This window comes from Nelumbo lutea, chromosome 3 (genome assembly GCF_056320005.1).
Source record: "Nelumbo lutea isolate HS-2025 chromosome 3, American lotus-T2T, whole genome shotgun sequence".
Lineage (NCBI taxonomy): Eukaryota > Viridiplantae > Streptophyta > Magnoliopsida > Proteales > Nelumbonaceae > Nelumbo > Nelumbo lutea.
The window spans coordinates 62,052,106-62,068,568 of NC_142686.1; the positions used below are offsets into that span (position 1 = coordinate 62,052,106).

The 16,463-nt window shown below is 38.9% G+C and overlaps 1 protein-coding gene across 2 annotated transcripts in view; it reads left to right on the plus strand.

Moving 5' to 3' along the window:
- LOC148865278 (Sec14p-like phosphatidylinositol transfer family protein) overlaps positions 1-16,463 on the plus strand; it is a 52,238-nt gene that overhangs the window by 22,697 nt on the left and 13,078 nt on the right. For both annotated transcript variants that reach the window (XM_088977580.1, XM_088977579.1), the window contains 6 exons: positions 70-169; positions 2,741-2,830; positions 2,928-3,041; positions 4,436-4,520; positions 14,400-14,797; positions 14,929-15,003. In XM_088977580.1, the coding sequence (XP_088833706.1) occupies positions 70-169; positions 2,741-2,830; positions 2,928-3,041; positions 4,436-4,520; positions 14,400-14,797; positions 14,929-15,003 (862 nt within the window). The remainder of the gene's footprint in view (positions 1-69; positions 170-2,740; positions 2,831-2,927; positions 3,042-4,435; positions 4,521-14,399; positions 14,798-14,928; positions 15,004-16,463) is intronic.

Sequence of the window (16,463 nt, forward strand, 5' to 3'; positions counted from 1 at the left end):
CATAATAGGTGGATTTTTGTGCACATCTTTCTCCAAGACTCATTTTACATGCTTTTGTTTTTTCAACAGCCAATTGCCAAATTTTCTAGGTGGCTCTTGTGCATGCCCAAATGAAGGAGGGTGCCTTCGATCTGATAAAGGACCATGGAATGATCCAGAAATAATGAAAGTATGACCCTTGTTCTTTGATTGCGTTCTTAAGTCATGCACAGTAGACTGATTTCAGCCATATAAACACCTAGGATTAGTCCAAGAAAAGTGGAAGGAGAGAGTAAGCTACAAGGAAGAAGAAGAGAAATCATGGGGTTCATTAGAGTCCCCATTATCTTTTATATTGAAGTATAATATGAGATGAAATTACATCTGTACCCTTAATAGGGCGGGAGCATTAAAGAAATAAAAATAAAGAGGCCCATGGGCCCAATAAATGACATAATAAAAGCCCACAGACAAAAATATGAATAGGAACAATAAAAGTCCCAATAAATAAAGAAAAAGGAAAAGCAGTATAGCCAGCTTGTCAACACTTCCCTGAAACTTGGGATTAATGTCTAGCATCCCCAATTTACCAAGAGAATGTAACTTCAACTTAGGTACTCCACCGGTGAAACATCTTCTAACTGTTGGTTTGTCTTAACATAAAGAAGGCATGCTTTTCCAGATAACACCCTCTTCCTAGTAAAGTGCTGATCAAATTTAATGTTCTTATTGCAATAATGCTAAACAGGATTATGGGCAATATTAATTGATGCCTTCTTTTTTGAAGAAAGATAATTTATATTCTATTCAAAAGGAAGGAAGAGTGTATGTGAAAGGATGTACAAAACCTCTACAAGAAGACAAAAAGAACAAGAGCCAAAAAAAATCCCTTCCTAAACTAGATTTTGCTAACCCAGAAGCCACCTGATTTAGATTTCTGGAAACTCATTTGAGGCTTCATATCAGAGGAAAAAATTTCATGTAAGAAGTTGGATAATTTCCAAGGATCTGAACCCTGTTCTTTATTCCACTTAAATGGCATTTCTAGAGTCACCTTCCAGTGCAAAGGAGCTGACCTAAAGAGCCTTGGCAATCCTAAGAGGGCATGGGTTTCAGGCTTTCTGCTACTGATGCTTTTTCTTGTGGTAGGTCCACTGTAAACCCAATTTAAATCCCAACTTGAGTTGTAAAATAGGTCTCCAATACCAGCAAAAGAAGGGGAGTAATGCTCTTTCCTGAAACTTCCATCAAATTGGAGAATTATGTCACCTTCCTGCCTTGAAGGGAGATTATAAGAGTGGGGGTGAGCAGGTGAAGTCTGTAAGCATTCCAACCAGCACCTTTGCAGGTCCCCAAAATTAACTCTAGCAAAATCCTTGTTGGTGATCAATCCAAGAGTTAAGCATGGTCAACACTCTGTTTCTAATACCACCCATTGAAGAGGTGTTGTTGTTGAAGATCCTTTTATTTCTTTCTTCCCAAATTCCCCACATTACAACATGAGTTATAGCTCTCCAATACCATCTTTTGTCCAACTTGTAACACTTCCACTGGTTAATGAACTCACCAACTGAACTAGGAGTCCAGCAGTAGCTACACTCAAAGATCATGCCAAAAAAGAATTGCCAAAGACTTCTAGCAACATGGCAATTGATGAGCAGGTGGCCAATGGATTCCCCTTCTCTGATACACAACTCCCTTTCTTGTTCTTCTGGGATGTCATAAGTATTCAGCTTCCCCTAAGCTGCCTCCCAAAAAAAAGGAGACTCTAGGGGGAACTGTAGAGAGCCATATCCTGTTTCCTAGAAACGGAGTGGAGAGAGAGCTGGAAACAAGTTTATCAAAACAAAGGATTTGGTGGTAAACGTGCCATTTAGCGTTAGGGACTGGACTTTTTTGTCCAAAAAGGAATGAAAGATATAGACCTCTGAGGGCTGGAAAATCAGATGGTGGGTCCATTAGAGTCCCCTCTATTTTCTATATTCATGTATAATATGAGATGAAATTAGGTCATATCCTTAATAGAGTGGCAGCAATTAAGAAATAAAAAATAAAGAGGCCCATGGGCCCAATAAATAACATAATAAAAGCCTGCTAACAAACATAAGAATAAGAAACATAAAAGGTCCAATTCAGCATGGGGGCATGGTGAGTTCAGAAATGAAGGTAGCAGTATTTGGTGTTGAAAAAGCTAAAGAAATGGGGATTCACAGATTGATTATTGAAGGGGACTAAAAAATTGTGATAAAATGGCTGTAGAAAGGGGAAGGAATAATTTGGCAGTTAAGAAATGAGCTCAGGTGATTCAAGCAGGCTTCTAAAGAAATGATGATTCAAATAAGGTGGATTAGAAGGTCAGCTAACAGCATGGCCGATGGCCTTGCTAAACAAGGAGTTCAAAGAAAATCTATGTTTTGGGCTATGTATATGTTGTAGTTAGTGGATCTATTTAGGGTTACCTTTTGGGCTGTGATGTAATCAAAGGAATTGTCCTTTGGATTCTGTTTGGGGCTGTGATGTAATTAGTGGGACATATTGGACTTTTTGACTGCCCACAACTTCTTGTTGTACATAATTTTTTAAATTAATGAATCTATTCTGTGTTGCTGATCCAAAAAAAAAAAAACATAAGAGGTCCAATAAATAAAAGAAAACAGTATAGCTGACCTGCCAGCATACACTATAATGTCAAACAGTCCTGAGCTATTAGTTACTTCCCACAAAATACTTGGGTTATGTCACATCTCAATCTTGTCTGCAGCTGTTACATACTGGAGAAGCAGCATACTTGACAAAATCTACTGATGTTTCTGATGAAGACAATATGCTAATCAAAATTCATGCCTCTAAGGTGACATGCAGATCAAATGCCTGATTTTTTTTTAATTTATTTTACATTTGTAGCAATTTTTTTTTTTTTCATTTTGTTCTTTCCTTGATTATTGCAGGCTGTAGGAAATGAAATATTAGCTGCAGAGTCAGGCTCAGACATTGAAGACTTCCGCTCTTCAACTGGGAGAAGGAATTCTGGATTCACACAATTAATTCCTCTTCATGAAGAAGTGCGCTTTCTATCTTTCTTTTCATTACACTGGTTTTCTTTTTTCTTTTTTTTTTTCCTATATCAATGTTGATATAAAAAAATGTGATAGTTTTTGACACTTAGTTTTCAAATACTTGCCTGCATGATACTGATCAAGAAAAAAGTTGCTTGGCCACATAATTAGTCATAAAATGATTCTTTAATCAGTGATCAGTGTAATAATAATCAATAACAACCATCTTATCAAGCAGAGGATTTACTTGGAAGTTGTTGCTTCAGTAGGGATCAATTACTTGGAGAAAGTAAAGTATTCTTTCATATGTAGGCTTTCAATCCATCAGCAACTTATGTTGGGTGCAAAAAGAAAGGTGCATTATACTGGTTAAAGCAATGCTTATTTATTTCTCCAGTTTGTCCAATTTGAATACATTTAGCTGAACATTGTCAGTTTCTGGTCCACAATCCCTCGGGAGAGAATTCATAATGGTTCCAGGGCATCCCTCACAATTGGAAGCTCAGCTTCCTAACCTTTCTGTTTATAGTTGGAGAGTATAGGTTAGAATCTTAGGTGGTTGTTCCTCAAAAGAGATCATTTCTCGTCACTCCTTGTCTTGAAAGTGAATCAGCCAAAGTATTTTCTTCTAAAGAAGGTAAGGTAAATGTTTCATTAATAAGAGATCATTTCTTGTCACTCCTTGTCTTGAAAGTGAATCAGCCAAAGTATTTTCTTTTTCTAAAGAAGGTAAGGTAAATGTTTCATTAATAAGTACCAAAATGTACAATGTGCCTTTGGGGAATCCCAAAATGTACAATGAGTTTCTGTACATCAAACTGTGGCATCCCAATAAAAAATAATTAAAATCACGAATATTTTGCCTTGGGGAATCCCTAGATAGAGGATGAATGCCAACAAAGAAAGCAACAGATCAATAGCCCTGTTGAAGATTTCCTCCACTGGTTTCTTCCGCTGCTGAAATACACACAAATTTCATTCCATTCAGAGAGACCAAAGAACAGCCACGTGAATTGAGCCCTGTACTATTTTAGCTTTCTTGTCCCTTCACCAACCAGTAGTCCAGAAGCCCTTCGATCGACCTGGATGGGACCCAGGTCCTACTCCCCCCCCCCCCCCCCCCCCCCCCAGAATGTGCAGTCTTGATTGGCATTAAAAAAAGTTGTCAAGTACAAAATTGGAAAAAAGTTGTCCTCCACTAATGTTGAAGACATAAGAATTATTCTAAATTGTTGTCAAATTTTAACCGGAATTTATTGAAACAATGGTTCGGCATTTGGAGTGTCATTGTATAAATGGATGTCTGTTCTCATCTTCTAATCTACTAAATTCATTTAGCATAGTAGCATGCAGAATATCAATTAACTTGTATCTTCTTGTTCTGTTTGAATTTTTCTCAGGAAAGAAGGGATAATTCTGGGCCTCCCCAAAGCCAAGATGAATCAATTAGTGTTGGCACTGCAGTTCAGGTTGTTGGTCCAACAGGTAGATGAACTATGCAGATATCTTATAATAAAAATTTCCTCTTCTCAAGGTTTTTATTCCATATTGTGTTATGTACTTTATTCATCTTACATATGAAAAAAGAAATAAATTCATGCATGTAAATTTATTCCAGCTATAAGAATAAATTGTGATAGTATGTAGATCCAGTTGAATCCTGTCATTGCAAAGATTACATATCGATCTTTTTCTTTTTAATAAACTTTTTGGATTGGCAATGGATCAAATGCTTATCTTTTCGTAGTTTGGATTGAAGGAAGTATTCAATCCCACCTTTAGGTTTCAACTTTCAACTACCCGAGACTTCACCAACTAAGCTAGTTGACACCTTCAAATTGTCACAATCATCTATCTTCATTGGACTATCTTGTACCTTGACCATTGTTATTCTGGATTTTGAACCGATTATGTCTATGGACTATTATAATTGTAGAGAACACTGATGTGGGCTCCACAACTACGGTCCCACTGTGTTCGTAGGGTAGAAGGTGTTCTAGTCTTCCTAGGGTCAGCTATTGGTCATTTAGTTGTTTCAGTTGTTATTTGTTTCAGTCTTATTTTGCTCTATTTGTTATGTAACGACTAAGGGAAGATGTGTCCTTTCCATGTAATGAGAATAACCTATAAATATTAAATAAAGTGGCGGCGGCAGAATATGGAGATTCTGTCCTTCCTTTCAAATCTTGTGTTCTACTGTTCTCTCTCTACTCTTTCTCCTCCTTCCTCTATTCTTTCTCCTTTTTCGAACCTGAAATTTATTAGTGCTCAAGACTGATAGCAGTCTTGAACATCTACATGGTATCAGAGCCAAGTTAGGGTTTCTCATGTGAGTCTAGTACCAGTCGACCACATGAGAATCTCCTAGGACTGGAAGCTGAAAAGGTGGAGTTTGCAGACTGATTCTTGGAGATCGCCAGAAGGGCTAGCAGCTATTGAAAGCTTGTCACGGTTGCAGAGTGTTGGTGGTCAGGAAGGATCAGAGAAAACTAGGGTTCAGGTAACCTTGGAAGGTAGCGAACAATATTTCCTTGTAAGTTATTTATTTTCTAAGAGAAGTTCTATCAGAGAAGATAGGTTGGACCTATCTGGAGAGGGCGGCTGAACCATTCTATGGTTTTCTCCCTTCGATTCTCTAGGGTTTTACAGCAAACCCTACTGTTGGGCCGAACTGCCTTGGCCTTGTTTCTCTCTGCTCTAGGGTTTGAAAGTGATCTTGCGGCAAGCCCTAGTGTTAGACTGAACCTTGCGATCTACCCAAAGCTGTCCTCAAGTTTGTTGTTAGCATTGATCAGATTTTAGGGTTTCATATTAACCCTATTGCAACTCTATCTATACGGCACTGATTGGATTGTGCAATTGAACTGTTTACTTTTAAGGACTGATTAAAACCCTAATTCTGCCAAGCATATCAGACCTACTTCTAAGCTGTTTTTCAGAGTCTTTTGGGGTTTCCAAACTCTCTTAAGGGATGAAAACTCTACGGACAACTGTTGTTGTGTTTGCTAGTTGGTTTCAGATCAGAGTTATCCTAGTTTTGTGCACATACATTGGGAATACAGATTGGTCCTACACTGTTTTTGGTTGTGATTGATAGTCCAAGTGCTGTTCTTTGACTGTAGTAACCCTATTTTGAGACTACTGGTTCTTGACTGAAATGGAGCTTAAAAATCAGGCTGAAGGAAGGCTTGGGAACAACAGTTATGTATGTGAGCATTGTAAGAAACCCAAACACACAAAAGAAACATGTTGGAAGCTACATCCTCATTTGGTCCCGGCAAAACCCAAACACACAAAAGAAACATGTTGGAAGCTACATCCTCATTTGGTCCCGGCAAAGTTGAGAAGCAAGAAGGGTAATGCTCATGTGGCCATGAATACTGATTCAGCATCCTTGTCTGGCACAAGAGGCACATTCTTAGAGACCTTAGCTACAGTTCGGGCTGCCCTTATACAATTGGAAAAGGAAGTTGGGCACTTAGCTCAGCCACTGCAGTCACCATTAGTCCCTACCACATTTGCTTTCGCACACTCAGGTACTCGAGCCTCAGTCTACCATGCCTCAGCTCCAAGGACTACTGAACCCTGTTGGATAATAAATTCAGGTGCATCCGACCATATGACTAGCTTGCCTTCATTGTTTACCACTTATCATTTATCTTCTGGTAGGGATAAAGTATCTATTGCTGATGACTCTCTTGTCCCCATTTCTGGCAAGGGTGACATCAAGCTATTGGATAGCATCTCCTCGTCTTCTGTCTTACATGTTCCTAAGCTTGATACTAACCTTCTTTCGGTCAGTAGTATTACCAAACACATGAACTGCTCAGTAACTTTCTTCCCTGACCGGTGTGTTTTTCAGGACCTGAAGACGAAGAAGGTGATTGGGACTGGCCGTGAGACGAATGGGATCTATCTGCTCGGAGAAAGTTCTCGTCAGGAAGAGTAAGTGGATAAGAAGTCACTTGTTTCCCAGAGTGTGAGTCCGGTTATGCTTTGGCATAACCGATTGGGTCATTTGTCCTTTCGGTCATTAAAGAGTCTGTTTCCTAATTTGTTTAAGTCTGTTGAGTTGTCCTAGTTGCAATGTGAAAGCTATGAGTTTGTTAAACATTGTAGAAACTCTTATTCATTGAGTAATAAAGGAGTAATTGTCCTTTTGATCTTGTGCATACGGATGTTTGGGGGCCATATCACATTCCTTTTATGGGTGGGTACAGATATTTTTTGTTATTTGTTGATGACTATACCCGGTGTTCTTGGGTTTATCTTATGCGTTCACGAGATGAGGTTCTCGCCCTGACTCAAACCTTTCACCAAATGTTCCTAACTCAGTTTGATGCCAAGATCAGAGTTCTTAGATCTGATAATGCAAAGGAATACTTTGCTAAGCCATTGGCATCTTACCTTCTTAATCATAGGATTATCCACCAGAGCACTTGCCCTCATACACCTCAGCAGAATGAGGTTGCAGAAAGGAAGAATAGGCACATCTTTGAGGTGGCTAGAAGTATTATGTTTACCTCCAATGTCCCTATTCGCTTTTGGGGTGATGCTATCCTCATGGAAGTATATCTTATTAATCGGGTTCCTTCCTGGGTTCTTGATATGTCATCTCCTTTTTCTCTTTTATACCCAGATGAGGAGTTGTTTACTGTTCCCCTTCAAACATTTGGTTGTACTTGTTTTGTTTAGCTTCTTGGACCCCATCACTTCAAGTTTGAACCAAAGGCCTCCAAATGCATTTTTCTCGGCTATGCACAAACTCAAAAGGGTTATTGTTGCTATGATCCTGTCTCAGGGAAAAGATTCGTCTCCATGGATGTCACTTTCTTTGAGGAGACACCCTATTATTCTCAGGTTTCTCCTCAGGGGGAAAGCAGTGTGAGTCGGGATTTGGGTCACTTTCTTCAGGGGGAGAGCAGTGCGAGCTAGGATTTGGGTCACTTTCTTCAGGGGGAGCGTAGTGAGGGTAGGGTTCATACTTTTGCGGTTGTTCCCTTACCTATTCCATTGGGTGACGAGGGCTACCATAGTGAGGGTGGTCAGAGGGGTCAAGAGTTGAGGGTTTATCACAGGCGATGCAGGCAGGTTGATCTCGGTCATTAGCAGTCCAGGCCAGCTCCAATCTCTTCTGTGGCTCCAAGTCCAGGTATTACAATCCCAAGGCCCACAGAGACCTCTTTCATTGTTGCCACTTCACCTCCTCCAGATGACCTTGACCTTCCCATTGTCGTCCGTAAGGGGAAACGGCATTGTACCACATCTACAGCCCACTGTATTTTTCAGTTTTTATCCTATGATCGCCTATCTCCCTCCTACAGGTCCTATCTCACTTCCGTTGCTAATGTCCCCTATTCCAAGAATAGTGCAAGAATCTCTATCAGTCCCGGAGTGGAGAGGTGCAATGCAAGTTGAAATGGATTCCCTGTTGAAAAATAATACCTGGGAACTAGTTGATTTGCCCAAAGGAAAGAAACCAGTTGGATGCAGATGGGTATTTACTGTGAAGCACAATGTGGATGGTTCCATTGAGAGGTACAAAGCTCGGCTAGTTGCAAAAGGGTTTACTCAGACTTATGGTATAGATTACTTGGAGACATTTGCCCCAATAGCCAAGATGACCACCATTCGAGTTCTATTATCTCTTGTAGCAAGCCACACTTGGCCTTTGTACCAAATGAACGTTAAAAATGCCTTTCTGAATGGGGACTTGCAAGAAGAGATTTACATGCAGTTGCCTCCTGGATTCTATGATACAGAGGCAGGTAAGAAGGTTTGCCAGCTCAATAAGGCATTGTATGGTTTGAAGCAGTCACCTAGAGCTTGGTTCGATAGATTCAGACTAGCCCTTGGGAAGTTCGGTTATGTACAGTCCCAGTCAGATCATACACTGTTCATCAAGAGGGTGGAGTCCTCTCTGACATTACTTGCAGTATATGTTGATGATATTGTGGTGACAGGAAATGACAACCATGAGATTGAGTCCCTCAAACAGCTCCTTCATCAAGAGTTTGAGGTGAAAGATCTGGGTGCACTACGGTATTTTTTGGGTATTGAGGTTGCTAGATCTAAACAGGGGATCTTTGTCTCTCAGAGGAAATATGTTCTAGATCTGTTAGTGGAAACTGGAAAACTAGGTGTCAAACCTGCGGATACACCCATTGAACAGAACCATAGGATTAGTGCAGAGAGTGAAGAGCCTCTTGAAGACAAGGTTATGTTTCAACGATTAGTGGGAAAGCTCCTATATCTATGCCTCACTCGGCCAGATATCAGTTTTGCAGTTAGTGTTGTCAGTCAGCACATGCATTCTCCTAGAACCACGCACCTTCTAGCAGCAGAAAGAATATTAGCATACTTGAAGAGATGCCTGAGTAGAGGTATACTGTTCAAGAACAATGGTCAAATGAAGGTGGAGGTCTATACGGATGCCGATTGGGCTGGGAGTGTTGATGACAGAAGGTCTACCTCTGGATATTGTGCTCTTGTGGGAGGTAACTTGGTCTCTTGGAGGAGTAAGAAACAGAGTGTTGTCTCATGATCTAGTGTTGAAGCTGAATACAGGTCATTGGCTAATGGAGTGGCTGAAATTCTTTGGCTGAGACACTACTTGAGGAGTTGGGTATTGAGTATGAGAAGCCCCTAGTGTTGTATTGTGATAATCTATTAATATAGCACACAACCCGATACAACATGACAGAACTAAACATATTGAAGTTGATCGACATTTTGTACGAGAGAGGGTCTCATCACAAGAAGTGTGTCTCCCGTACATCACCTCCAACATGCAGCTGGTAGATATCCTCACCAAAGCTGTATCACGGAAGAAGCTAGAGGCGGATCTATCCAAGTTGGGAATGATAAACATTTATTCCCAACTTGAGGGGGAGTGTAGAGAACACTGATGTGGGCCCCACAGCTTAGGTCCCACTGTGTTTGTAGGGTAGAAGGTGTTTTAGTCTTCCTAGGGTCAGTTATTGGTCATTTAGTTGTTTCAGTTGTTATTTGTTTCAGTCTTATTTTGCTCTATTTGTTATGTCACGACTAAGGGCAGATCTGTCCTTTCCATGTAATGAGCATAACCTATAAATATTAAATAAAGTGGCGGCGGCAGAATATGGAGATTCTGTCCTTCCTTTCAAATCTTGTGTTCTACTGCTCTCTCTCTACTCTTTCTCCTCCTTCCTCTATTCTTTCTCCTTTTTCGAACCTGAAATTTATTAGTGCTCAAGACTGATAGCAGTCTTGAACATCTACAATAATTATTAACTTGGTTGTTGATTCTAAGGATCTGTTATGGCTAGCAAAGCAGCTACTGGCTACCAATTCAATGGGGGAAACAATTCCTGAAAGTATGTAGATTGTTTTAGGATGATGATGATGCACGTTGTTTTAGTACCCAATTTACTCTTAATTCTCAATATCCTATCTCGGATTATCTCTCTTGTGCTTCCTTATCTCATTCATACTTTGCCTTCGCTATTTCACTCTTTGTTCTATTCTATGCCTAAAACTATTACAGAGGCTACAAGCCATGGACCAAGAGATTAACGCTTTGGGAAAGAATCAGACTTGGCAATTGATGAAGCTGGTGAAGCTTCCCTCAGGCAAGAAACCGATTAGGTGTGGATGGATATATGCTGTGAAGTATAATGTAGATGGCTCCACTGAAAGATACATCCTTTGGTAGCAAAAATACATTGACATATAGGGTGGATTATTAGGAGACATTTTCTCCAGTTGCTAAAATGAACATAGTTTGAGTATTGGTCTCTTTGGTTGCCCAGTTTTCATGGCCATTATATCAGTTAGATGTTAAAAATGCCTTACTGAATGGTGATTTACAGGAGGTTTATATAGAATTGGCTTGCTCAAGTAGGCAATTTATGGCCTAAAACAATCTCCAAGAACCTAGTTTGGTAGACTCAGGGAGCTATTCAGAGAGTTGGATACAGATAATCACATGCTGATGATATCATTTTTGTTAGGAGAAATGGTGATTTAACGGCTATACTTGTTTATGTAGGTGATATGGTGACAACTGGCAATGATATAGCTGAAATCTCAAGATTGAAGTAATATTTGGCCATTGAATTTGAAACTAAAGATCTTGGGGAACCCAAATACTCCTTGGAAATTGAAGTTGCAAGGTCAAAGAATGGCAGTTTTATCTCTCAGAGGAAATATGCTTTTAATCTATTGAAGGAAATAGGCAAACTTGGAGGTAAACCGATAAATACTCCTATTAGTTCCCAATCACAAGTTATGTGGGAATCTTGGGGATGTTTTGACAAATAGAGGGAAACGACTAGTGGGTAAGTTGTATCTTTGCTTGACCCAACCAGATATTTCTTATGTAAGTGTGGTGAGACAATGCATGAATCAACCTTGGACACCTCATTTAACTACTGTAAGAGAATCCTTTGCTACCTTAAAGGCACTCCTGGTAGAGGTTTATTGTACTCTCATCATGGTCATCTCAAGTTGGAAGCCTACACTGATGCTAATTTATTTTGAAGACAATAGGATGCCCACTTCTGCATATTGTACTTTTGTAGGTGGTAGCATTCTTTTATAGGTAGCCATCAATTAAATATAAATAGTAGTATGTAAAAAGTTTACATACAGCCTTTATAGAGAGTAATCCCTACCACCCCTCCCCTTACATGAATTTACCCTTGATCCCAAAACAATTGATCTCTAACCACATCTTGTTAGAGCATCAGCCATACAATTAGCAGACTTTTGTGCCCATTGGATTTTTACTTGAATGCTTCTAGTAAGCCATGCAAACTTCTTGATCTCATTTTTATAGGTCTACATAGCTGTTTCATTATGCATAAACCACCTTATCACAACCTTTGAGTCACCTTCCAAGATAATCTTCTGAAGTTCATGTCTCTTGACCATTGTACACCCTCTGAAACAGCCATTAATTTTGCCCTTAGGGATTCCTCTCCATTTGGGCCCAAAAGTATGGCAACAACATGATCCTCTTCATTCCTAAACACAGTTCCCACACCTCAAGGCATTGGGTTCCCCATGCTACTGCCATTGAAGTTAAGCTTAATGAATGTGAGATACAATCTTTCTTGAAGATGTTTCCACCAACGATTTAACCTAACGAACCACCCTAACTGTAATTTATTCAATTATTTCTTCCTTGCTTTTGTCTTGCTCCTTCAATATTCTTGCATTCTGTCTTCCACTATTGTCCAAATAAGTGCTGCCCGAGTGCATCTCCACATGGTTTTTCCCTTTTCTTTGGACAAACAAAGGTTGATGGTAAGAATAATCCAGCCATGCATGATGGGCAAGTCCCCAAACAGAGAGAAAAACCGTTCCAAAGAATACACCAATTTTGGGATAAGCTATAATTAGTAATTACTATTAGCTTCGTAAAGAATACACCAAATACGGGATAAGCTATAATTAGGCTTCCTTTTCTGTAGCAAATCAAAAGTATTGATTTTTTCATGGAAAACCTCCCAAAAAAATGCAATAATTCTAAGAGGTATTTGACTGCCCCAAACATCTTTCATGGGAATATTGTGTCATGGAGAAGCTAGTAATCAGTGGTGGCAAGGTCAATGATCAAGCTAAGTTTTACACTATGGCACATGGTGTCTAGGAGTTACTGGTATTATAGTTACCAGGGCGATGCCTAAGAAACAAGTCACTTATGGATGGTCACCTTGCTTAATCACCTATCTATTTTGTACATGTCGCTATGAAAAACTCTAATGTTCTTTTTTTTCTGATATTTGAATAATTAAATATATATTATTAAGCTAAAATATACATTTTTTCAGTTTATATAATAGTTTCTTGTTATTATGTTCTTATTTATTAGGGTTCAATCAACACACATGTTTGTGAATGCTATCAGGAATCCTCAAAAGCATCAAAACCTGAATCAATAAGCAAGGAAGAGCTTAAAATTCTATCCAATCAAAACATTCTTTATCTTTATCATCATCATCACCACCCCTTTTATCCCTTTTCCTAGACAAAAATAGGGGTTCAGCATCTATACTTTATGAATTTTCTTTTCTTTCTTCTTTTTCTTCTCATAAACATGTCAATTTTCTATGTTTTAATATGAAGCTCATACCTTTTATGAAGTTTATAAATAACTATCAGTGAAAGATGGTTGCTGGTTGTTATAGAACCTAGGGAATTACCTAGGGTTCATGGTTTTTATGTAAAAAGTTCCATCACGGCATCACCTACGCAACTAGGTGAGAAGAGTGGTTCCTACTAGCTCCCTTGATGATTAAAGTCTGAAAAATCAGAGACTTTTTTATTTTAGTTTGCGTAAACAACCAACATTCTTAATGGAAGAAACACACAAACAGATGTACCTATCAAAAGAAATATATGTGTAGATGCACATGGAAAGCATCAAGGACCCATATACAAAAAGGGGGATTCTTGAAAAATAAAAACATAGAAAAACAGAAACTCTATTTATGTGTTTACCAAGGAAAGGCGTTTCTATGGTGTAATTGTGGCTATCTATTACTGAAGAGTTTAGAGAGGTCCAATTCCAAAAGTGTTTCTCAACAGAAACTCTGTTGATCCAGTGGGTGTTTATTATGTGTAGGCCTTTATGTTAAAGTCCCCCATTAGGTAGTATTTTTTCACTGTATTTTATTTCTAGGGGGTCTATTCTTCAGTTGTCCCTTTTCTGTATTAATTCTTTATTTTCTTCAAATAAGATCAAAAGCAATTACTTTTGACTATTCATGAATCCATTAACATGGATTTCCATCTACTTTGTTGTTTCTGTGGAGTTCTCACATATATTTTAGTATTCTTTTTATGTGAAAACCCTAAACCTCTATGTTTCCTCTTCAAACTCCACCAAGCTAAGAAAATAGGCAATAGAGAGGAGGAATAGGATTTTTATTGAAAAAGAGTATTTATTAACCTTCTGATTTTTTCTCTTCTGGTTGCTTATATAACCTAGGCTAAAAAGGGCTGAAATAGGTATCAACTTACAATTCTACTTTATGCTGGTGATAATAAAAAATGATCCAACCTACTTTGTTTGATAGAAACCCATCCAGGTGAAGAAAAACTGGGTTGGGAGGTTGGTCCAAACAAATATAGGGCCTGGATTGATAGTTTATACATTTCAATCATGTTATCCGATCTTAGCTTTGGAACATTGCTTTTGTGCCTAAAGATAATGTTCTGTTAATAAAAGAGCAATAGTAGCAAGGTTAAATGTCAATTTTTTGTTGGATTTATCAATAGAAGCTTCAGAGTTTCTTCCCTATTAATTAAAACTGTTTGCTTCCATCTATTGCCTTTATTCATAACATGTTTCTGACAAATGTTTCACATTGATGGCAGATGATTCAGTTGATAATCTTACTGAAAGAACGCTGCCAAAGTTATTTTTCCCTCATATTAAAAGCTTAGCCACTTCATTTGTAGTTAAGCTATTGGCAGCTCTAGGCATTTTTCTCAGTAGTTTGCGGAGAATGGCTGCAATGCATCATGCAGATGAACAGTTGGATATCCAGTTTGATCAAGAGGTGCTTGGTTCAAGTTCTCAAGATGAACACACTTCTCCAGCTGCAGGAGAGAGTCTCATTTATCCATGTTTGCAAAGGCTTCAAAGGTTAGAAGCATTGGTAACTGAGCTGACCAATAAACCTGTTACAATTCCTCCAGAGAAGGACGTCATACTAATAGAATCGTTGAACCGTATTAAATCGATAGAACATGACTTACAGAAGACTAAAAATGTAAGATAATTTCTTTCCCTGTTGTCTCTAATCTAGCTTAGTCAATTGATTTTAATGTGCAGATCAGGTGATTTTCATGTAGATTAGTTGGTTTAGAACTTACTGTTTCCACCTGGTTTCCTTTTGGATAGGCACTGCATGCAACAGCATCAAAACAAGTGGAGCTTGCAGAATCTTTGGAGAATTTGAAGGAACCCCGTCTAAATGTAAGTCCTCTCATCCTCAGAAATGAGCAATTAATGGACTCCAGTTTCATGAAATACAATGGTAATGCTCTGCTTGGTGTAGGATAATCCAATTCAGAGTTTCTTATTTGGTAGATTTTGAAGGCACAACTAGGGATCAAAATGAGATGAGGCTTAGTGAGTTTTAATGCTCATGTAAATGCTGAGACTCAGGCTGGTAGGAGCAAAATTGTGTAATTTGGTTAGAGTTTGAAAGACTTGTAGAAGGGACTGGTAGGTTGTTGATTGGAGATGATGCTAAAATTAATGGTTGATACTATTGCTGAGAGTAGAGTTAGGTAAAGGTGGAAATTGGTAATTTGATGAAGGCATCAAAGGGCACTGCAAGGCCATTGGTTAGAACCAAGGCTACAGTTAATGAATTGATTCTATTTGTCAGATTGTTAGAGCTAGCTGAATAAGGGTAGATTAGTCATTTTATTTCTGTTATGTTATGTGCTTACGTGGCAGTTTTAATAGAGACTTCCTGTCCCATACTTAAGTGGGGGCAGTTTAGTCTTTATACTACTAATTAGAGGCTAATCCATATTAGGGTCGATTGATAGGGTTTAGGCTATCAGGTTCGACTGTTCTCTTCTTCTTCTTCTTCTTCTGCTCTTCTCCTGGTTCGAACTACTGTAACTACAGGACAAACATGGTATCAGAGCAGGACGTTGCTCTCTAAATCTCCTCCCCTGCTCCTCTCTGTTCGTGACCTCATTTTTTTTTTCTTTCTTCTTTCTGGGCTGAAAATGGAGAATACAGATTCGACCTAGGTCTGAGAACACTTCAGTCCTTCTTCCTCTGCTCAGAACTTGATTGTTTTTCAAGAAAAAAAAAACAACTTCGGACTTGATTGTTTTTCAAGAAAAAAAAAACAACTTTAGAAGTGGATGGTCGACTGAAGCTCTTCATCGAAGGTTGGTTACCTTTTTTTTTTTGTGATGTTGGTATTTCTGGGTTGAAAACCTTCAAAATCTGCTTGGACTGATCAGAACCTAGAGAACTAGGTTGTTTGTAGCCTTGGTTCTTGGAAAAAGGTCCAAGAACAGGTTGTATTTACAGTGGTCGAATGGTGTAAGGGTATGTTTGACCCTTTTATGTGGGTCTATAGTTGTTTTCAAGCCTTTGTTGGTCACAAGTGACCTGAATTGAATGACAGGTTACTGCAGTAGCAGTAATTGATGTTTCCTTTGGACTTGTAGTGCCCTCTGAAAAGGTCAGATAGATCTGTACCATGTGTGGCAGTTATGGTTGTGTGGTGGTGCTTGTGATGCTCAATCTCTATTGAGCAACTTCAAGAGGGCTTGTATGTGGTTAGTTCCTCCTCTAAGTCATGTAAACTTCCTCCTCTAAGTCACCATTCAAGAAAGCATTTTTAATGTCCAACTAGTGAAGTTCCCAGTCAAGATTTGCTGCCAATGAAAGAAGAATCCTGATGG